This window comes from Didymosphaeria variabile (assembly GCF_027946475.1).
Source record: "Didymosphaeria variabile strain IMI 356815 chromosome Unknown scaffold_6, whole genome shotgun sequence".
Lineage (NCBI taxonomy): Eukaryota > Fungi > Ascomycota > Dothideomycetes > Pleosporales > Didymosphaeriaceae > Didymosphaeria > Didymosphaeria variabile.
Genome location: NW_026611625.1, coordinates 3,550,377 through 3,571,236, shown reverse-complemented (window position 1 = coordinate 3,571,236; position 20,860 = coordinate 3,550,377). Strand labels below are relative to the sequence as shown.

The 20,860-nt window shown below is 53.2% G+C and overlaps 8 protein-coding genes across 8 annotated transcripts; 4 read left to right on the top strand and 4 right to left on the bottom strand.

The window, feature by feature from the left end:
• Positions 1-44: 44 nt before the first annotated feature.
• Positions 45-1,442, top strand: ABD1 (mRNA cap guanine-N7 methyltransferase; the record flags this gene model as incomplete). Its single annotated transcript, XM_056217837.1, has 1 exon — positions 45-1,442. The coding sequence occupies one exon, from the start codon at positions 45-47 to the stop codon at positions 1,440-1,442; it is 1,398 nt and encodes a 465-aa protein (XP_056069393.1).
• Positions 1,443-1,961: 519 nt separating this feature from the next.
• PEX11 (Peroxisomal membrane protein PMP27) lies at positions 1,962-2,889 on the top strand (the record flags this gene model as incomplete). Its single annotated transcript, XM_056217836.1, has 3 exons — positions 1,962-2,070; positions 2,140-2,423; positions 2,527-2,889. 3 exons carry the CDS (start codon positions 1,962-1,964, stop codon positions 2,887-2,889), a joined length of 756 nt encoding a protein of 251 aa, XP_056069392.1.
• A 1,218-nt stretch (positions 2,890-4,107) lies between these two features.
• On the bottom strand, positions 4,108-4,910 carry N0V89_009082 (uncharacterized protein; the record flags this gene model as incomplete). The annotated part of the gene is made up of 2 exons (XM_056217835.1): positions 4,108-4,751; positions 4,904-4,910. The coding sequence occupies 2 exons, from the start codon at positions 4,908-4,910 to the stop codon at positions 4,108-4,110; spliced, it is 651 nt and encodes a 216-aa protein (XP_056069391.1).
• Positions 4,911-8,481: 3,571 nt separating this feature from the next.
• GIT2 (glycerophosphoinositol permease) lies at positions 8,482-9,859 on the bottom strand (the record flags this gene model as incomplete). Its single annotated transcript, XM_056217834.1, has 3 exons — positions 8,482-9,072; positions 9,189-9,623; positions 9,713-9,859. 3 exons carry the CDS (start codon positions 9,857-9,859, stop codon positions 8,482-8,484), a joined length of 1,173 nt encoding a protein of 390 aa, XP_056069390.1.
• A 1,554-nt stretch (positions 9,860-11,413) lies between these two features.
• N0V89_009080 (uncharacterized protein) lies at positions 11,414-11,858 on the bottom strand (the record flags this gene model as incomplete). The annotated part of the gene is made up of 2 exons (XM_056217833.1): positions 11,414-11,794; positions 11,850-11,858. The coding sequence occupies 2 exons, from the start codon at positions 11,856-11,858 to the stop codon at positions 11,414-11,416; spliced, it is 390 nt and encodes a 129-aa protein (XP_056069389.1).
• A 1,942-nt stretch (positions 11,859-13,800) lies between these two features.
• N0V89_009079 (uncharacterized protein) lies at positions 13,801-14,723 on the bottom strand (the record flags this gene model as incomplete). Its single annotated transcript, XM_056217832.1, has 2 exons — positions 13,801-14,536; positions 14,584-14,723. The coding sequence occupies 2 exons, from the start codon at positions 14,721-14,723 to the stop codon at positions 13,801-13,803; spliced, it is 876 nt and encodes a 291-aa protein (XP_056069388.1).
• Positions 14,724-18,873: 4,150 nt separating this feature from the next.
• Positions 18,874-19,572, top strand: N0V89_009078 (uncharacterized protein; the record flags this gene model as incomplete). The annotated part of the gene is given in 2 exon segments (XM_056217831.1): positions 18,874-18,881; positions 18,900-19,572. 2 exon segments carry the CDS (start codon positions 18,874-18,876, stop codon positions 19,570-19,572), a joined length of 681 nt encoding a protein of 226 aa, XP_056069387.1.
• Positions 19,573-20,066: 494 nt separating this feature from the next.
• N0V89_009077 (uncharacterized protein) lies at positions 20,067-20,860 on the top strand (the record flags this gene model as incomplete). Its single annotated transcript, XM_056217830.1, has 2 exons — positions 20,067-20,074; positions 20,428-20,860. 2 exons carry the CDS (start codon positions 20,067-20,069, stop codon positions 20,858-20,860), a joined length of 441 nt encoding a protein of 146 aa, XP_056069386.1.

Here is a 20,860-nt window from a genome sequence, read left to right as displayed (position 1 = left end):
TTACTAGTTTCGAGGTTACAACAGCTACACGCGATCCTCGCACAATGGCTGGCCCAGCCGGCCCAGATAGAGGGACGAAGCGCGCACGCTCGCCCTCGCGGTCCCCTTCGCGGTCTCGATCGCGATCACCCCCGCGACAACGGAAGAGACCTGGCCAGGGTTCCCGGATTTCTGCCGTCGACCGTGAAGCTGCTCGTAAACGGCAGCACGACCGCGAGCAGGAGGCACAAAGGACAGCGCACCAGGAAGCAGCCCAGCGAGGCGTACACGATGTGGTTAAGCAGCATTACAACACGGTCCCCGAACGTGGCCGTGAATGGCGCGTGACGGACTCCAAGATCAAGGGTCTACGGAGCTTCAACAACTGGGTCAAGTCATCGATCATCCAAAAGTTCATTGGCGACGAGCGAAATCTCAAGATCATGGATATGGGATGCGGAAAGGGAGGTGACTTGCAGAAATGGCAGGCCTCCCGCAAGGTAGCACTCTATGTTGGCGCCGACCCAGCCGATGTCTCCATCAAGCAGGCGCGGGAACGTCATGAGCAAATGCGAAAGCGGTCTAGGGGACGCGTTTTCCACGCCGAGTTTTACGCCAGGGATTGCTTCGGTGTGTCGCTCGAGGGAATACCCATTGTCAAAGACGTGGGCTTTGACGCGCACGTTGGCCCTGGAAATGCGGCCAGTCAGCGTTGGGGAGGTGGTGGTTTTGACATGGTCACCATGATGTTCTGCATGCACTATGCTTTCGAGAGCGAGGAAAAGGCGAGGGGCATGTTGAAGAATGTTTCGGGCGCATTGAAGAGGGGAGGCCGTTTTATTGGCTGCATCCCGAACTCTGACGTGCTCTCTGCGAAGGTCATTGCACACCACAAAGCAAAAGGAGGTGCAGAGACTAATGGCAATGGGGCCGCTGCTGACGAGGAGGATGACGACCGACCAACCTTCGCCAGCGACGACGAAGACGACTGGGATCCGGAGAAAAGCTTGGACAGCCCGAAGCCAGAGGGCGAGCACAGCGAGGAGAAGATCAAAGAGAAGGAGGGCGACGAAAAGGAAGATGGACAGGTCGAAGAGGAAGGTTTCGAGTGGGGCAACTCCATCTACAGGGTCAAGTTCCCTGGCAAGACACCGCCTGATGGCACCTTCCGACCTCCCTTTGGCTGGAAGTACTTCTACTTCCTTGAAGAGGCTGTCGAAGAAGTCCCCGAATACGTCGTCCCGTGGGAGGCGTTCCGTGCGTTGGCAGAAGACTACAATCTCGAGCTGCAGTATCGGAAGCCCTTCCGTGAGGTCTGGGACGAGCAGAAAGACGATCCAGAGCTGGGACCGCTGGCCGAGAGGATGAACGTGCGCGAACGTGGCGGTGGGAGGTTATTGACTTCGGCGGAGGAGTTGGATGCGGCCGACTTCTACCATGTTTTCTGCTTCTACAAGGTCTGAGGATGAGTGTCATATTGCATAGGGTTTTGTATGAGTATACCATGTGGGGCTGTTTCTGGTTGGCATTTCCGAAAGGGGAAACTTTCCCCATCAGCAGAGCTCCTTTGATATCCGGAGCTCACATGGGAGGTAAAGGAGTCACTTTCTCTCGATTGTTTAGATACAACAGTTTAGCTGGAAATTCACGATAGGAGACGCTCGGCAGTGGTCTCATTCCCATTTGCGCAGCTCGGCAATCCCGTGACATTCGCGCATTGTTCCTTGAAATTGCCGAGGTGTCACGGCTTGTTTGGGCCCGCACCATTTCACAAGCTTCCCCAGACGCGGAACCGCACCCGAGCAATCTACGACTCGACTTCACCTTTGCTCCACCATCGTGACTCTTTTCTTTACTATCTATACGCGTCCGACGACCTCCGATTATTACACAACGGTCATTCTACATACGACTCCAGGCTGGATCGCTCTCCTTCAAGATACTTGCTCGCATTGGTAGTCGGCAGTGAAGCCGCAGACAGGATGGTCGCAGACGCACTTATTTACCACCCTTCGGTGGCGCAATACCTCAAATTTGTCGCGACGACCGGTATGACACCATTGACTTCCAAGATCCCACCATTGCGTCTCCGTGCAGACCCTCCATAATCTCCCCAAACACTTCCGCTACCAGCATGTGCAACGCTAATCTTCCCTCCAGTCGGCCGCGATAAAGCCCTCCGCACCCTACAATATGTCTCCCGTTTCCTCGCATGGTACCTGTACCGCACGAACCACCCGGCGTCCTCGATCGCGCCCTTCGAGGCCGCAAAGAAGCAGTTCGGCCTGACGCGCAAGCTGATGCGCGTGGGCAAGTTCGTGGAGCACTTCAAGGCAGCGGCGGTCGCGAGCGATGCGAAGAGCTTGGATCCTGTGCTGAGGTACACTGCTGTGGGGAAGCAGTTGGGTTATGCGGGGTACATGCTTTTTGACAATGCGGTTGTGGTGAGTATATACCTCCTTCTACCATTCTCCACGACCTGTGGTGGGATGGTAAGATGGATAGGCGACACGCGATATCGGGATGAGAAGGGCTAACAGACCGCAGCTCGACGCCGCCAACATCTACAAGTACCCCGCCTCTGCGCGCCTCGTCCGTGAGGGCAACAAAGCCTGGTTCACGGGCATCTCAATGAGCATCCTCTCCGGCTTGTACCAACTCTACCGCCTGCGTGAGCGCAGCGCCAAGCTGTCCAGCTCGAAATCCGCGGAGGCGGAGCCCGTCGTCGAAGCGAAGAAGATTGCGCGCGAGGCCAACGCTGTGAGGCTGCAGCTCTTGAGCGATCTGTGCGACCTTACAATTCCGGCGACGGCGTTGGGATGGGCCAAGTTCGATGATGGGGTGGTGGGGATTGCGGGTACGGTCAGTTCGTTGTTGGGGCTTTATTCGCAGTGGAAGAAGGTTGCGTGAGCGAAGGCTAGGGATTCTGGGCCGGGTGGAAAGAGAGGCAAAGAGATACACTGTCGCTAGAGCTCTGGGCCTACGGACAGAGAGGATTTGTTGGCGTATTTATCGCAGGGGCAGCGAGATCGACTACTTGCATGCTACCAGGTCTGCTCACTTGTTCATATGTGTTGTAGTAATCTATGCCACTTCGTTGGTCGAATCGTTCATCCCACAGCAAAGTTTTGCATCAACGCTCATGTAGAAGTACCGTCCAAAGCAGATCGTCTATCCAGGTCGCACGCAAAGTGCTCCTCCCCTCAGCAATTCACTCTCGCGCGAAATGTCCACCCGTGCATACCTAACCATACCAAAGCCCCAGACACGAATTATAAAATACTCTCCGACGTACCCTAGCACAGTCACGCGCCCACTCCAGAGCCTCCGCCATCCAGCACCCTCGTTTCCGACCCGCCTCCCAACACTGCGCACCAACCCGTAGTTCACCACACCCCTACTCCCCATCGTCTTCCTCTACATTTCCCTCGTACGTACGTGAACACCACCTCGCTAGTCCCACCATCGGGGTTCATCCACCTGGGCACACTACCCACCACGTGCATTCCCGGCGCTAGCCCCAGACCACCGCCTCCATCCAAAAGAGGTATATCCTGCTCGGGCCTGCGCTGCGCTGCGCCGTAAGCACAAGCACGGACTGCAAAGAAGGGCCTTGACTACGCCGTAAGTGCGCCGTAAGGCACGGACTATATTAGGTAGTGAAGAAAGAACGATGCAGTGGATGGAGTGGATGACGGAAGGCATCGGACTTCGAGGAGAGATACACGTGGTGGGGCAGACGGGTATGCAGTGATGGATGAGTGAGATTATAGCTAGCGAGGTGGATAGGTGGGACTCCGGCGTGCCTAGTAGTGGTTAGTAAGGCTGGCGTTCGAATACGAGGAGTGAAGTGGAGTAAGTGTGTCTCGCGTAAGTGCCTCTTCTGTGAGAGCCTCGTGGTCGACGCAGGTAAGATGTGGTGTAATACGAGGATATGGCCGATATGCGATGCCCACGAGGCAAGTAAGCTGGGGCCGGTAAGGCGGTCAAGTATGCGACACGAGAAAGACAAGCGAGATGAACATAGAGGTGATGTATGTGTATGTGTGTAGTATTGCAAAAGTACATGTTTTCATAGCAAAGGGTATCATCTAAATCCAGAACCGTAACACCAGCGCTGGCCAGCGTTCACTTCTCCAGCGCCCTGATATGGTCGTAAGGCACCTCCGCCCGCTCAACAGACGTGGTGAACATGCGCTCCTCGCTGCCGCCCTTTGGGGGCCGGTCGAAGTCTGGTACTGCCCAGTCTTGTGTGAACTTGTTCTGGTAGCGCGCATGCGTCATATCGGGGCTGTCCTCCAGTCTGCCTGAGCCAAAGGAGTTACTAGACGCCTGGTGCGTGAGATTGAGTTTGCGCTGCGAATCTTGCGATGAGCGGTGCCCGATGCCGAGACCTAGCTCTTTATCCGAGGAGTCGGAGTGGCTGGGCTTGTGGTGGTGCTTGTTGCGAGTGAGGCGCGAGTTGTTGCGGTGCAGCTTGTCTGTGTCGTTCTTCCCCAAGACGCTTATCCTGCTTGTTCGCCCATCGTGCGACTCGTCTACGCCCGCGCCGGCGAAGCCTTTACCTTGGTCGGAGAGCGCAAAGCTGTTGTCGATGCGCTCGGTGCGGATTTCGATTTCGTTGACGATGAGGATTTTGTTGGAGGCAAAAGAGGTCACCAGGGGCCAGAAGATGGGAATGGAGGCGGTAAGAATGGCCATGTTGAGCTCGAGGATGGAGAAGATGTAGACGGTTGGGGTGTACCAGGATGGATCGAAAACTGGGACGGTGCCTATGCGTTTGATGGAGAGGGAGACGACACGGGCAATGGAGAGAGATACCGCACTAAAGAGCCTCTTGTCAGTATCTTGTAGATGAACTTGAAGAACAATACTCACATTCCCCCCAAGATGAATAGCATCATGAGGCCGGTTCGCGTCTTACCACTCATCCTGAGGCTGCGAATGAAAGGAACAGGCAGGGCGAGTATAAGAGTGTCCAGAACCATGTTACTGGAAGCGTGTGCCATCCAAGTCGCGAAGAACTCATTGGCGTTCTTGCTTCCCCAACCAACGCAATGGCCCTCCAGATTCCAGTCCCAATTCTTTGCAATGGGTGTGCAAGAGAAGAGTGCAAGCAGGCAAAAAGTGAGCCCCCATAGGCTTACAAAGGTAAGTATACCCCATGTCGCCTTCCGCGCGAATACTGAGCGGTCTTCAAAAAGGCGGAGGTATTGTGTAAGAATAGAGATCTTGATAAATGTGGTGCTAAGGGCGTAGGTAAGATTCGATGCCCACACATACTGAGTGGCTGTCAGGACGATATCGACTTGATTGTACATGTAACTGACCTTGAAATATTCCACTCTAGTGTGAGCGTCTAATGTAACAAAGTGTCTGCCTAGCCCGTGTTGAGGCACTGGAACTCGGTCAGTGGATGAACAACTTATGCAGACGGCAGAAGCATACTCAAGCATGTAAGTAGTGAGCCAGCAACGCAAGCGGTGGCGGCGAGCACAACGAATAGGTCATCCCACCCCCATAATCTCTCTCTATATCGCACAAGTAGTCTTAAGCTGACTGCAAGAGCACTGAAGCACTGCATTCTACGTCAGTTGTCCGTTCATACCAAAAGCAAAGACGCTACACTCACAAGGAAAGTCACGACAACGCCGATGATGGTCTCAGGCTTGTTGGAAACAGGAATATGGGTGTCTTCCGGCAGGGACGACGTTTCTGGTAATGACATGTCGAATCGTCTATTCTAGAGCCGCTAGTCGGGGTGTTTTACGAGTGAGGAAAGCCAGCTAGGGCGACCACCATTGGTGTAAGACTACAAGCGAAGGGCTTTCCACATGCCGTGAAGAAGAAAAACTTTGATGTGTAGAATGGTATGTCCGTTATCGATCGTACAAGTCGAGCCCCGATAAGGTCCCTGAGAGCAGTGGGGACGGGTATATTATAAGACACTCCGAAGGAAGACGGCAAGAAAGGCCGGGGAAGGGCCAGAGTTTTAACAAGGGCATCTCTCGCCAGCGTAACAGCGGACCGATCCTACGGGTTTGCAAGGCTGTTGTAGAAACCCTGCCGGATTCCGCGTGGGCGTGACAGTGCACTCAATATGTGCTTTGGCCACCGGGGTCACCATGAGCGACATGGGTGCCAGAAACGGTCTGCATGCTGTGTTAGGTCACCGTTGGCGTACGTAGTAGAACTCGCTGCGCGGAGTGCCTTACGCTTGCCAGGTACGACTTGAGGCTGGTTACAATAATTGGGCACTCGTCTGAACCTAGCCTATGATCAGACTCGCCCGATCATACACCGTTTCAACTTTAAAAAGCCCGCTACGTGTTGAGGTAAGCAATCCTGCATTTTGTTGGACAAGCACGATATGAACCCCGTAATATCTGGGATTAGAGCATTTACATGGTGCTCGTTTCGAAGTTTCCCTGACAAGCGTCCAAGACGACTGTCGTTCTGAGCAGGTCAAACGAGGCGCATGAAGCTAGGATGACGTGGGATGAGAAGCTGCTGATGGGTCGCAAATGTCTTGCCTCTCAATTCTAAAGCTGACACTACGCCGTTTCTGCGCAAGAGCGCAGGCTGGCAGGTGGGCTGTGTGGCCGTCTTGATGGAGCTGGACTGAAATGCAAGGTGCAACGTGCAAGAGCACGACCCCTGCCGTGTGTGCACCACGCGCATCTCCACATTTCCCGCTTCTCTTCCGCGAAGCGATCGACAGACTAGATCCCGTCAAAGCAAGGTCCAGTGTTCTCATCACACGGCTGCTGGCAACCATGTTTCTCCATGCTTTCCAGTTTCACGGTGTTGCCACGGCGTAGAGTCTGCATGGTGGCGACGTTGATTTCGTAAAGGCCACACACCAGACATGCAGATCGATGTGCATGTACTCCGTTATCCATGCAAGATGGCAGTTGGAGGACCGTTTGGGTCCTGGCCTTTGTCTGTATGCGGCAATTCCGTTTGCAAGTCCGAGCGGGCCCATGCTACGACAACACCGCGCATTGGGGCTCGCGCGCTCCGGTCCTCATTTCGCTGCACTTCGTGCTGCGTTGAGCATCATGCGAAGTCCGGGCGCCGTGTAACTCGAGTTCCTTAGATATAACAGCCATGGTAAGGTTCGCTCGTCCGCTCGTGAGGAGGCCAAAGGGGGGGTTCGCTGGAGCGGACACTATCCGCTAGAGACAAAACACGATATAACATGGGTTCGAATAAGAACCGCGCGACTAGCGCAGGTAAATGCGCCTGATGCACACGCTGCCGGGACAGGCGTGGTCGTTGTGGCGATGGTGATGATGAAGGGCCGTTGTGAGTGGATGCGCGGGTCTGCATGCGCAGGCACGCTGGAAGGCGCAACCACCACGAACGTGGCTTCCCACAGGGTATTGAGTCAACAACCACACGCGTTTCATGGCCTTTGTGCATCATCAGTCTGTATCCCATGCTGTCTCCAGCGACTCTCCCTCGCAGTATTATTATCCGATGTTAGCTTGCGGCAAGCATCCCGTGCCGTGGCAGGGTTCCACCCGAGAGGAACGACGCCTCCAACCTCCAACATCATCCTCATTCGCGCAACTGATGGCCCTTCTTCAAAACAGGTTGCTCCACGGAACTGCCCACATGGCACGTTCTCATCAAGCAACTGGCTGTCAATGTCATCAGCCGCGTTAGACGAATTGACATCCCTGCACCGTCAAGCTCCTCCCGGCTTGTCTCCAAGTTTCTTTTGCTGCATCTCAAGCTTATCGCGCGTTTCATCTGTCTTCACAGATCTATGCAATTCACACCAAAGTCTACAAGGTACGCAATAGAGCTTACGAGGCAATCTTGAAAATTTGCCGCTTTCCCCGCTTTCATGTTTCGTTGCCATGACTCAAGGCTGTCAGGACATGCAACATGGTGCATCTCCGCCCTGATGATCAGGGGTCAAGGATGGATCCCACTCGGGGAGGATTTCGGACGAGTCAGATGAGTTCACTGTTCCGCACGATAAGGCCATAATAGTGCCGTTATTGATATCTGAGGGCCTCCACCACTACCCTTTGAAGCTTTCTCCGACCAGGAACCGTCTAATTCCAACCTCTCCACGTGGGATGAACGGTCCAGACTTGCCTACTATGATGCTGAAGTTAGACCAGTCTTCGTCTCTACAGCGACGTTGTCTTCGCTGCTAATATCGCTTGCAGTCCCCAAGCCCATCTTGCTTGTATCGTATCCATGGCTGGCCAAGTACTCTCGGAAGTTGATATCTTCCATGTCGATGGTGTCCTGGCCGATATGTGGAAGGAGCAGCACTAGTCCACCAGACAATAGGGCAAGCGCACTGGCGACGAAGAATGGATTACGTCCTGCAGCGATCTTATCGTCGCCAGCATTCTTCTGGATCGCGTCAAGCGCGTAGGAGCCGGCAAAAGCTCCGATCTTGCCCATTGCGGCTGCGATACCGTAATATTGTCCTCTATCCCGAGTCAGAACAAGAGCGCCATATGAGGAACGGCAAACTTACCTGATACCGGTCGCACACGTTTTTGATGCAATAAGACCGATGTTATCGCCAGGTCCAAACTCGCCCAGCATGAGGAAAACCCCGTAAACTACAACGAAGCCACCAATGTTCTTGGGTTCCGCGAGCCATGGGTAGCAGCCTGCCATGATGAAGCCAATGACAGCCTGCAGCATAACACCGATAAACAGAGTCTTCTTCGGTCCCATACTCTTCAGATCCGCGACGAAGGCTCCAGCAAGACAGCCGGGGAGGTAGAAGAAGTTGATGAGGATGTTCCATGCCAAGCTCTTCCACAACGGCTGATCCTCTCCGAGCAAATTATTAACTATGGTTGTCGCGTAAATGCCAAAGGAATACGCGGAAAAGTCGTAAATAAACCAAATGATACTGACGATTATCAGTCGTTGCCAGTAAAATTTCATGATGAGTAGCCAGGGGGTCTTGGCTTTGGCGAGTGACTCGCGCTTGAAGGCTTCTGGCTCCTGCAACTTGAGACGAAGGTACAAGAGCGACAGTGGAGGAAGGATTCCGATCCCGAGGCAAATACGCCATGCTACGCGGAGGTGATTCTCGCCAGTGATGACGACCTACGAAAGGTCAGAAAGTTTACAAGTTCGACAGATACGACTTCTGCATCACCACCAGGGCGATACAACGTATCCTGAATTTGGTTAGACACAGGAAAGCCTTCTTTAGCACTTACCACCACTGTTGCGACGATCGCGGAGATGAAAAATGCCAAGTCGATCTGGACGTTCGTGAAGAGAATGAACCACTTGTTTCTCGAGCCCGCCTTCAGCTCTCCAGTTCCTTCGGCACAACCTACAGAGCCGGCTGGGTATTCTCCTCCAATGCCGATTCCAAGAAAGAACCGATACGCTACCAGGGCCGCGAGCAAGCCGCTGGGGCTTCCGCCTGCGCCATAACTGGCAGTACCCAAGGTCGCAAACAAAATGATTATGATGGTTGAAGCGAACAGCGACCATTTCCTCGAGAAGTGATCTGACGTGTATCCAAAGAACAGCATTCCGAGGACCGTACCAGCGAACGTGATACTGGACACGTTCGCTTGAGCCGAAGAAGACCCATACTCGTCGGGATATATCTTGGAAAGCATGGTGTTCACCGGTCCAATGATCTATTGCACGTTAGAACGGAAATTGTCGCATGGGAATCGTCACATGGGAAGTGTCGCATTGGGAAACGTGGCGCAATAGGCTAACGGACGTTGTTGAGGTATCCATCACTGAAAAGTCCAGCACCGCAGGCAATGACCGGCCACAGTCTTTCCCAGCGACCCTTCTCCGTTTGCGAAATGCTCGCGCGACGAGCGTCGTCGGCAGTCGGGCTTGGCGATTCAGCGTCCTTCGACATGGCGCGTTGGAATGAGGACGTTGCTTGGGGTCTGATTCGATGCAGTCCAGAGGTGTTCGCGCAGAATCACACGCGACCATAGAGATCGTGAGAGCTCTGGAACAGCGCAAAGGCGGAAGGTCGATACAGCGGGTTGTCGCACAGCAGTGGGACGTGGATCACTTGGACTATTTATCACGCGCCCCCGCCCGCATATGGTAGCTGGCAAAGGCGAGCCCCGTCTGTACGACCCACAGTCCTGGCGGCCTCGAATAGAATTCAGTAGGATTGCGCCTGTCAACCGCAAGCTCAACAGTGATCAGACCCACTGCTGGTAGCCGCGGCTAGGCAAGGTTCTGTTAGCATCTTTCCTTACGTTGTCCGGGCGCTTTCACCTGCTTGTTCGAGCAGGATGCGGCGTGCCGTCACGCGAGCGCGGGCGTTATTGGAGGTGCAGCTCCAGCGCTTCTGCGGCGCATGAGATGACTTCTTCTTTCTATTGCACATATGCTCAGTCTAAGCTTCCTGTCACATACGAAATAAGTTGGTCTGGCTTCAGCAACAACCTGGCTGCAAGTCCTCGGGAATTAATCTGGAGTATCGACCTCGGGATCGGCAACGGCACGTTCAAAGCATCACCAGCCAACGCCATCACCGACTACTTAGCGAAGCTTGTGCGCACATGCCGAGCCGTGCGCTGATTCGTCGGACATAAACCAGCCTCGCCTTCCGCGCGACATGTGCTTATTTGGATTCTGAAAATACCAAAAGGTGAATAGGCACACCAACATAAATCCATCATGAAGTTTTCGCACGCCGCGAAGCCCAAACGTGGCGACAATTCGCGTTTTAATGACTCACGTGCTCACCCGTTCACCAACGCCACCAGGGAAGCTTGTCGTGCTTGGCAGGTACGATCCAACATCGGACTTCATTATTCCCAGAACGAAGGCGGAGACTCCGAGGCCGACTTACTCGTGGTTTGCATGAAGTGCGAGCAAATCCTGCGTAGATTCGAATTCCAGGAGATCCATCGAAGAGCATGCGGTCGTCATTGACATTCTTACTGGCCCATACTGTGGTGTCGAGCATGGTATGACAACCAGACGCGCGGCACGGCTTTAAAATATATCATACCAGGATAGATCGCGTGTCCCTGCGCTTATCTCGACGAAGTGGACCTCCATCGTACGTTGAGCCGCACTAAATACAGAAAAGGCGTGCACGTGGTATATCTTCAAGTACAGGTTCCTAAGAGTTGTGCATACGCTAATTTTGATTCCTGAGCTACGCGGAAAAGCTAACGGTAAACCATCATACAGGTTCGCAAACACGGTTGACACGGCATTGAGACCAGATCGCCTCGTCGGGGATCTTCATCCTGATTATCCACGTTTTGGCGCCTGTCTATTTCTCTGCCTCTCCAATCAGGACCTCGACCAGCTCCTCCGGATGGCCCCAGTTCGGACAGTGTCCCCAAGGCTTCCTGATGACATCAACTTTCCGCCCGCTCGCCTCCTCCATGACCTTGATATACTTCTCCTGCAGCTCTGTTGAGGTACAGTCAGTCTCGCCTCATAAAGCATCAGAATATGCGCACTTACCCACAGACACAATCATATCTTTCTCTGTCAGAATATAGCTCACAGGAACCGTCACGTAGGCCGCCTGCGTCGTCTTCCCCGTGAAGGAGACAGCAGAATGGTGCGGAAGCTGAAGCGCACATTCGTACGCGTACTCCCACGAGTCGAAGTCGTTGCCTACACCGGCGGCTTGCTGCACGGGATCGCCATGCATGTAGCCGCCCACGGCACTGTTGATCACCGCGTCCATGAATGGGCCGGCCATGGCATCAGCATGCGACTGGCCTACTTTCGGGGCGATGGCCGTTAGATAGACGATGCGCTTCACGGGGACGCCCGCCAGCGCTTGTGTTGTTGGGGTTCCGCCGTAACTCTAGCGGATGAGGGAGTCAGCTGTGACATTCTGTTTGGACTCGGTAGAGACGTACGTGACACATTACTACGACCTCTTTCCCTTGCTTAATCAGAGCCTCAGCCACAGCGCGGATATGCTTCGCGTCGTCCATCATAGTCGCTGGCTCCAGCCCCAACCTCTTCTGCGACGAGAGCAGATCGATAGCGAGCGTTGGATACCCTTTAGCGCGTAATTTATCCACAATATTCTGGTAGATGCCGCGGACTGCAAATGAGCCCGGTACGAGGACGATAGATGGCTTTGTCATTGTCGCGGCTTGTAGGTTGGGAACTGTGATGGTGGTTGGTTTGAAGAAGGGAGGTGTTGGGTTGCACCAGAAGAGGATTGGAAGAGGATTGAAGGGAGATGTTGGGTTGGTTACACGAGCAGAGGATTGGAAGGGGTATTTGTATAGCGTATGTTGGCATGCACATGTAGCAATGACTCAGTATTAGTCGTGGATGGTTGTTGGAATCCCTTTGCGGACAAATTGGAGCGGAATGGTCTTCGGCCGAGGTACCTACTATAGTACCATCCTTCCTACCTATGGTATAGTACGCTTGATTGATTAGTCTACGGCCCCACAGCTACGCCCTTCTGCTGTTTTCGGCGAGCAAAGTGCTAGGCAACGAAACCAAATATGATTCAAGAAGTCCATATGTTGTATCAGAATGTCAGAACGGATGTCAGAAGGAAGGGGGGGGGCGCTGCGGCGCTAGTCGTCAAGTGGCCCTTTCGTACTTGTACCGGTACCTTAGCGAAGCGGAACCCCGCCAACACGTGTCCGCCCTGCGCATCATCACTTCCTCGTCTAGATCCTCTTGCAAACCAACTGCTAGCCATATCAAGAACATTGCTCGCCCTCCATCTTCACGTGGAAAAGAGCGCCGTAGTGGAATCCAATCACTATGTGGCATAAATTTATTCTTTTACCTTACCATAGGATGGAGAGGATGCCCTCTCCTCTTTAGGAGCAGAATTTCTTTCTCACATCTGCCTAGAAAAGCAGAGTAAAATTCGAAGACGCTTCTGACATTCGCTTACTCTGACATGCTGAGTCCGAGCTCTTTCCTCAACCGCGTGCATGGCCACTTCCGCACCCGCAGCGCGAGTATCTCTCCTGGCAGTCTCTACCCGACGGCTTGATGATGCTGTACTGTTACTTCCTATCTGGGTGGTCGTACCTACAAGTTGCCTAGATAGGTAGGAACAGTACAGTAGGCCCACCTTCACGGTGCCTATTCCCTTTTGCCATCCCTCATCCACAACGAGGGACCTGCTTTCAGCTGAAGTTTTAATATGGTGACTATGATGCTCCGACTTCAGACACCTGTCCCTTCAGTTCGCGCGCAGCCATCTAAAGCATAATGTCGTCTAGTTCGATGTGGCTCATAGAATTTGCGCTACACGACAGCCCACACAAGGCGAAGCAGAGTCGATTGTTACCACTGCAATCCACGATGGAGACCGATCACAAGGTATGCCAGGGTAGGTTGCTAATCAGCCCTGATAGATTGATCGCCACAATTGTATATTAGAAGGGTTTCGAGCGCGTCTGCAGAAGAACGTCGCGAGCGGCGTGAGACTCGAGCTGGAGAATGTCGGCTACCAAGGTTAGTCCTCGCTGAGATCCCCGGGCTGGTGCTAATGGTCTGAAAAGAAATTGGTGTGACGGTAGTTTGAAACCGAGAGAATGATCGGAAACTAGGTTGCTGCACTTAGGTGCTATGTTCTACGGTCTGGAGCTAATATATCTGTCGGCTAGTGCCTGTTGATATTGACGACCCTCTTCGCAGCCACTCAAAAAGCATCCTCCATGCGCACATCAGTGGTCTCTGCCTGATCGGTCTTTTCGCTACCAACAATCATCTCTACAGCAGCCTTCGCGTTCATCCACGGTATAACCTCTCGCTTCTTGTCTGGGGCTATCACCTGGATGTCCGTGCCCAAAGCTTGTACCTCATGCTGCGCTAGGTGGTCCCGAGTTAGGTACGACGGAAGCTACGAGATGTTGATGATATTCCATAGCACCACCTTGCGCAACTTACGTCGTTGTTCATCCCGAGAGCCGCCATGACATCGCAGAGATCGTCATCCCACTTCAGCGGCTTGGTCTGATCCTCCTTCTCGTCCGCTTCCGCCGCCTCAGCTTTCTTTTCCCAGGCCGCCATCCAATGTACCGCCCACGCAGCCGCATTTTGGCAGTACAGCGCATAGTTCTGGCGACGAGCCTCGCTGGCGAAGCAGGTGGTCTGCATTGGTTCTGAAGGGAGCTCCTCCCTGAGTTGCAGCACCTTTTTCATGATGCGCTTCAAGTCCTTGTTGGTGAAGGTGATGAGGTCGAATTCGCATGTGTCCCAGTGATTCAGGAACTCATCCTGCTCTTCGTGGTCGGTGTCGCGCAGATTGGCCGTGATGAAGGCTTCTATAAACAACTGGACGAACATCCCCTTGGCGTCGTAGTTCTCCCCTTCTGCCGCGACCAGGCTGGCGACAAGGAAGTTCGCCAACACCTGGTGATGGTGGCGGGAAAAGGAGTGCGTCTTATCCAGGTTCCAGTACCAGACCATGCGGGATACGTTGAAACCACCCTCAAGCTTGCAGCCGGAGAAATTGTTGCTGGCAAGGTAGCCAAAATTCTGGAAAAGATAGAAGAGGCCAACGGAACGAGGGATCTGATTGGGGTAGCAGGACTTCGTCAACTTGTATATATCGTCGATACTACATGTAATTAGCAGATATCCAAGTGGCGTGCTGAAGCTACTAACGTGGGTTTGCACTCTGCGTAGAATGTGTGTTTTGGAACCAGGGCGAGCTTCTTGACAAGCATCGCGGCAAGCTTGTAATGATATTGTATGGCTTCATCGGTAGGAGTAACCTTCTCGGGATCGTTGTAGGAGAACGACATCGTAGCAAAGAGCGGGAAGGCACGAGGATGTGGATGTAGAGGTGGATGTGGACGAAGACAGCTTGGATGAGGCGATGGAAGGCAATTGAGAACGGCAGGTGCAATTTGACTGACGAGCTGAGTGCGTTCTGCTTAGATGAGCGGCGTGATAAGCGAGGTGAAAGGTGAAGTAGCGAGGTGAAAGGTGAAGTAGCGCGGTGTGCGCAGATTCTAAATTGCAAACAAAGTCTGCGAGACAGGAAAGAAGATGCTTCTGTGGTGACAAACAGCTCGTGGATGCGATAGTAAAGGCAATGCGCGAGCCAAGTAAGGTGGGAAAGAAATCGCTTGTAGAGATTGGAATGATCTCGAGTACCGTCAAATGGCCATCGTGACTTCCTCGCCTTCAACGTAGCGTTTATGGAGCTTCTCTCACCCTGTGCGTTTTCATTGGCAAACAACGCTAGATTCGTGCGGTCAATGATGCTCGCTCCTTCCAGATTCGTATTTCATGAATTTGGGTACAAGGCAGCTACGACACGACACTATCGGTCGTCCCGCTGACATCAGTAAATGGCTAGCTCTACGTGTCTATAGGCTGCACCAGGATTCCATAGCATTGCTCGAAAAAAAGGTGAACGACAAGTAGTAGATCAAGAATTTCCAACGTACGAAGCTACAAGTGAGTCACTCGACTGCCAAAACCATTCACTTCAACTTCAACTTCACCTGGGTAACAGCTTTTCCACCTTTCAAGCACGTTATTAAAGATAGACAATTACCTTGCTGCCTATATAAAGCTTCTGTGCAGAGATTCAAACATTGGATCAATGGGCCCGCGGGGGCAGAGACTCGTGGCGCAATGGTTTACCTCACGGCTGACCGTGTCACAAAATCTCACAACTGCGTCGGTTCGATCCTGACCTCAGCTATTACTTTGACCTGAACGTGCCGTGCACCGGAGGGGAGGGGTGATGGCTGGGGAAGGGGTCAAACTGACAAGGTTCACTTCGGAAGCGTCCTTAGTAAGTTCTTCCCTTCAGTGCTCAGCAGCCAGCTGGGTGATGAAGGGACGGACCAACGGGGCGTGGAAGAAGTGGTGGTCTGCTTTTTTTCTTTCCTTTTTTCTATGTCTACTCTTTCACTTTATATTCCCAAATACGGACATAACCTCTGAATTATTACCCAGGCCAGTTAGTATCAGGCAGCGAGATGGAAGTGAGTGCGGGCTTGACGGTCGAAGCGGATAAGAGCGGTCGTCCAGAGATATGCAATGTCCAAATGGGGCGAGCTATTAATGCCTATGTGCTGTGAGTTTTCTGCAGGTGCTTAGCTGGCACACTTAGAGTCGCTGCGGGCCAACTCAAACGACCATGTTAGGGCTACTTTAGCGGCCTTGAAGAGATATCTATCTGGCAATACACAGAATATGAAGTAAACCTTAGGCATCGGTACCTGGGCACATCCATCGCCATGCGCCTGTCGTTTTGTTCGCGGAAGTTGCTCTTTTACACCTGGCAGGAGCCACCCTAGCAATCCATCAATTTTACACTCCACTCTGTTCCTACATTAGTTTGTCGCTAACCTAAATGCATAAACAACGTGTACAACAAAATCGACCGGGCACTATCAGGTCACAGCTTTAAAGACTTGTAGCCCCAATCACTCTATGCAATACCATCCAATACATCATTGCGGACTTCAACGAAGGTTCTAGCCAGCCTTCACGACGACATGGAAGTTCCATTCTATCGCCTCACCCACTGTTTGCGGAAGGAGCTTCTCTGGCATCTGGTAGGAGCCTCCGCGCTAGCCTACTCTACGTAGGCGGCATCCGCCACCCTAGCAATTCATCACTTTTACACTCAACTTTCTACTTTCAACACTCACGACGTGGCCCCGAATGATCCGCAAGCGACGTAAGAAGACGATCTAGAGACCAAAAGACGATGGACTTACTCTGAAACTCGAGGAAGGCTCGCATCTCCAGGCAATGCCTCAACAAACGCTCAATAGCAGAGTGACTCTCCTTGGCTATGTTGACGTACAACGGCTCGCTAACCCACGTTACCTGTCCTTGTACAGAACAGGCTAGATGTGTCAACAGTCTTTCTGTAGTCGCCGTGCGACCCATGATTGGTCCGGTGGCGAGACAGTCATTTGTCAACTGCCATGGTGTATAGATCAGGCTAAACGCTTGTTTAACCACTCGACCGGAACGAGTGGACGAGGCGATGGTAGCTACAACGACCGATCTTGTCACCCTGGTCTTGAGTAAAACAACTCAATCTAGCGCATGTGTCGTGTAATGTCTTGTCGCATGTTGGTCAGCTTGGGTTCAGCTGGTGTACTTTGAAAAAGGTGCGCCACCTGGGTCAAAGACGGAGAAGCGCAGCATTCGCGTAGTCAGGCTGCAGGGGGGTCTCGCAAATCATCAGTTCGCCGTCTCTCGGATCACGGCAGCGAGCGCAGCGGTTCGGGGTGGGGTCGACAGACCCCACCGTGAAGAGCGTGACGGAATGCCGAGGTAGCTCGTATTTGCGCCTGCGCATGGATATCACTTTTTGGGGTTTGCATCGAGACGAAACTTGGGGAACGAGGCGGTGCTGTATACGGTCGTACAGTGTAAAACCTCCGTGTAAAGCGCGCCGTTGGATGTCGAGGCTGGAGATGGGTCTAGACTGTGCCTGTTCTTCTGTCAGCATGCGTTTTAGGAGAATGCCATGGCCCGCGCATGGCCGTCGGCATGCCGAAAAGCCATCATGTCTAAAATAGGCTAGCGCCACAAAGACCTCGCATGAGAATCTTGATGAACCCTGAATCGCATCGAGATGGACTTTAGTCTTTGGCACGAAACTTGGCCACGGCATGATTATTCCATAGGGTCTATGTGGGGACGATTGACTCAGAAGATGCATTTGAGATTGTCGAGGCCCACCAAATGAGATCTTCTCCACGTTGGTGGTTGACACAAGGGCCTCGCAACCACAGGAAGCTCTGCGATTTCGACACTGCGGGACTGTTTCGTCGAGATCGCGAAGTTGTAGCGGGGTCGTGCGGAAGGCAACAGTAGCGCGACGGCGGGCTTTCTAACCCCAGGGTGCCTGACCGATGGTGCGCGAACACGTCTGAGCAGGTCTGGGCCTGGCTATGTTGGCTGCTGGCAGGCGTGCCTTGCAGCATGCGATCGAAGATCCGGACCCATGCCCGAGTAATCACCCCCGAGGCTGTTGAGAAAAGCATATCGGGAGCGTGGCCATGGAAGCAAATTGTGGCAGCACAACCGCGCGTGCAGTTCGCGATGCTCCACGGCATCCACTGGCGCTGAGTTGGAATGCGAGCTAGACACATACAAGCTTTTGAAAGCATGGCTTGGCGCTGCACGGCGTGGGTCTAGACCGGGCGACATCAGACCACCGCTAATGTGCGCTTCCTCTCCCATCGCCATCTTAGTGGCTCCGCGTTCTCTTCTCTCGGAACCTCCTACATTGGGGTCTCGTGCACCCACCATGTCTGTCAATCCTCACTTATGTACGCTGCTTGTCCCCGTGGCTTCACGCTACACCAATGCAGTCCACGTCGATCCCTTCCCCGGCTCTTCCTATGCTGCCAGACGTGTTGGAACGTCTGGGGCTGACTGCTTACTTGGACGCCCTCATAGAGAACGGTTTTCATAATTGGGATACAGTACTCGATATTACGGAGGAGGACTTGACGACGTTGAACTTCAAGCTTGGACATCGGCGGACCCTTCAACGCGAGATCGCCACTTTCCGAGGAGTCCCATCCTCACTGGCTCTCGACGAGAGCAACGCTGCCGACCAGCCTGCGCTGTCGGCATACGCTCTCGAGTCTTTGTTTAGACAGACGTCGACCCCACCGCCGCGGGAAAAAAGGCGGTATCGACGCCATCCACGTCCTGACAGCAATGCGCCTAAAAAGCCGAAGACAGCTTGTACGCCAAATCTTCGTTTATTGATTCTTAAGCGTAGCTTAATCGATTATAGATGTGAACTTTGCCGATCAGCTCCGGACCGAGCCCGAAATCAGCTGTCTGTCCTTTGTGAACATTGCAAGAGAAGTAGGTCGACGATGGCAGCATCTTCCTCCGGAGCAGAAACGCATCTGGGAAAGTCACGCTGCACGAGCCATGCAGGAGTTCGAAGCCCAAATGGACGAGTATAAAAAAACAGACAGCTGGCGCAAGCACCAGGCCTACTTGATCGATTTCAGGAGTCAGCAACAGGCGCCGAGCAAGGGCTCATCGGCTACGCGTCCAAGTCAGAGTCGAACCACGACATCGTCTTCGTATACACTCAACCGGGAGTTTTCGAGGGACAGTCCATCGGCCTCTTCAGAAAGTCCGACATCACTAATTTCTTCTGTAACGTCCTTCGGAGAAGAGGCCGAAGTTTGTCACAATGCCCTTACCCTAGCATTTAGTGAGCTTGTGTCTCTCAGGGGCGAGATCCTGGGTCAAAGTGTGCGGCCGTACGACGCGCAAAATCTGCCACCTGAACAGCTCGTCAGAAAGGCCATGTATGCTTTTGTACAGGGCACAGGATCGCTTCTTTACATGTGGACATACGCGCAAGTAGACGAGATTCTAGACCGCATCTACAGACCGCAAAAGCCGGTCGATGCTATGACCCTCGCGGAGTGTTTCACTGTCGCAGCAATGGGCGCCCATTACGATATGGACTGCTTTCCTGATCGGATTCGACGCGTGCTGTACGCTTCTGGGACATTATGCTTCAATGAGAAGACCGCGCGAACGGACTACTTGCGTACCATGCGTCTTTTGTTAGCTACGGCGTTCTACGCCCTCTTAGAGAAGCACATGAGCGCGCGATATGTGCTTGGTAAGTAGAAGGTTGTTAGTGTTGTGCTCACGAATATGAACTAACATCAACTTAGTGGCGGCATTGCAGATTGCTCGCTGGAAGTATCCAGCACTGGCGAAAGAGATCAATGATAGCGTAGCCGACGCTAACTGGAGAAAGCTGTTCCGTAGTCTGATCTTCATGGACTGTTGGCTTTCCTATACCCTTGGCTACGTTTCTGAAGTCACGCCTCAAGATATAGCTGTACGTACAACAATATGTACACATAGCAACACAGAACTGACAGTAACAGTTTGCTTGTCCTGCCTCTCTTCCTTTCGAGTTGACCATCGATGAGCAGATCCACGTACAAACAAGCAGGATTGGATTGGTCGCAGCCGATATCGCAAAAGCCCTTGCGTCTCCGGAATTAGCCACCAGAGAGACCATCCAGACGCTTGCCGATCAGCTCGAGAGGTGGCGCTTGGACGTACCGCACATTTTGAGCATCGGTTCATTAACGTCGCCGAATCCCCCGCCCATGACACTGTATCAGAGGCGGGCCACACTCATGGTGCATGTCAGTAGCGCTGGTTCTATAAGCGCTTGTTCTTGCTGATTTATTGCCAGATCATGTATCTCGGTGCAGTCATTTTGCTGTACCGCCAGCTGCTGGTGGCTACGGCCGAGACGCAGCTTACTGACGGTGCGGCGTGGGATCTCAATCTTTCCATCGAGGACGCGAAGAGATATCGAAACGAGTGTGCACTCGCTGCCCAACAAGTAGCGCGCATCCTGCGTCTGATCTCGTTCGATGGCACCTTGACAAAGCGTTGCTGGCTGATAATGTGAGTTGTGCAAAACAGCTGACCAAATTCTTGGACATGGCTAATGTGTCTCAGTTACTGGTCTTTCACGGCCTGCATCGTCCTCCTCTACAGCGCTACCACCAAGCTTCTCGAAGGACAGGCTGATACCGTCGACCAAGACCTCACGTACGGCAAAGCCTGCATGGACATGCTTGAAACCTGCCGCAGTATGGAACCCATAGCTGCCCGCTACCTCGACATTCTATGGCCTTTGTACGACACTCTCCGCGACATCCACCATCGCATGATGGGCCGCGCCAAGACCAGCATCTACGCCCTCTTGCAAGGAGATTCGACCACGCTCAGCCCGCCCATTCCGGTGTCAAAAGCGGAAATGGGACCGATCTCGGAGACGTTGTCTGCTTTGCTTACTGATCCGTTTGGACGGAAGCAGGCGCTGGGCGACAACAGTATGAGACGTGTCTTGAACAGCGACGGCTCATGTTCGGTGTTTTGGTTCAGATGA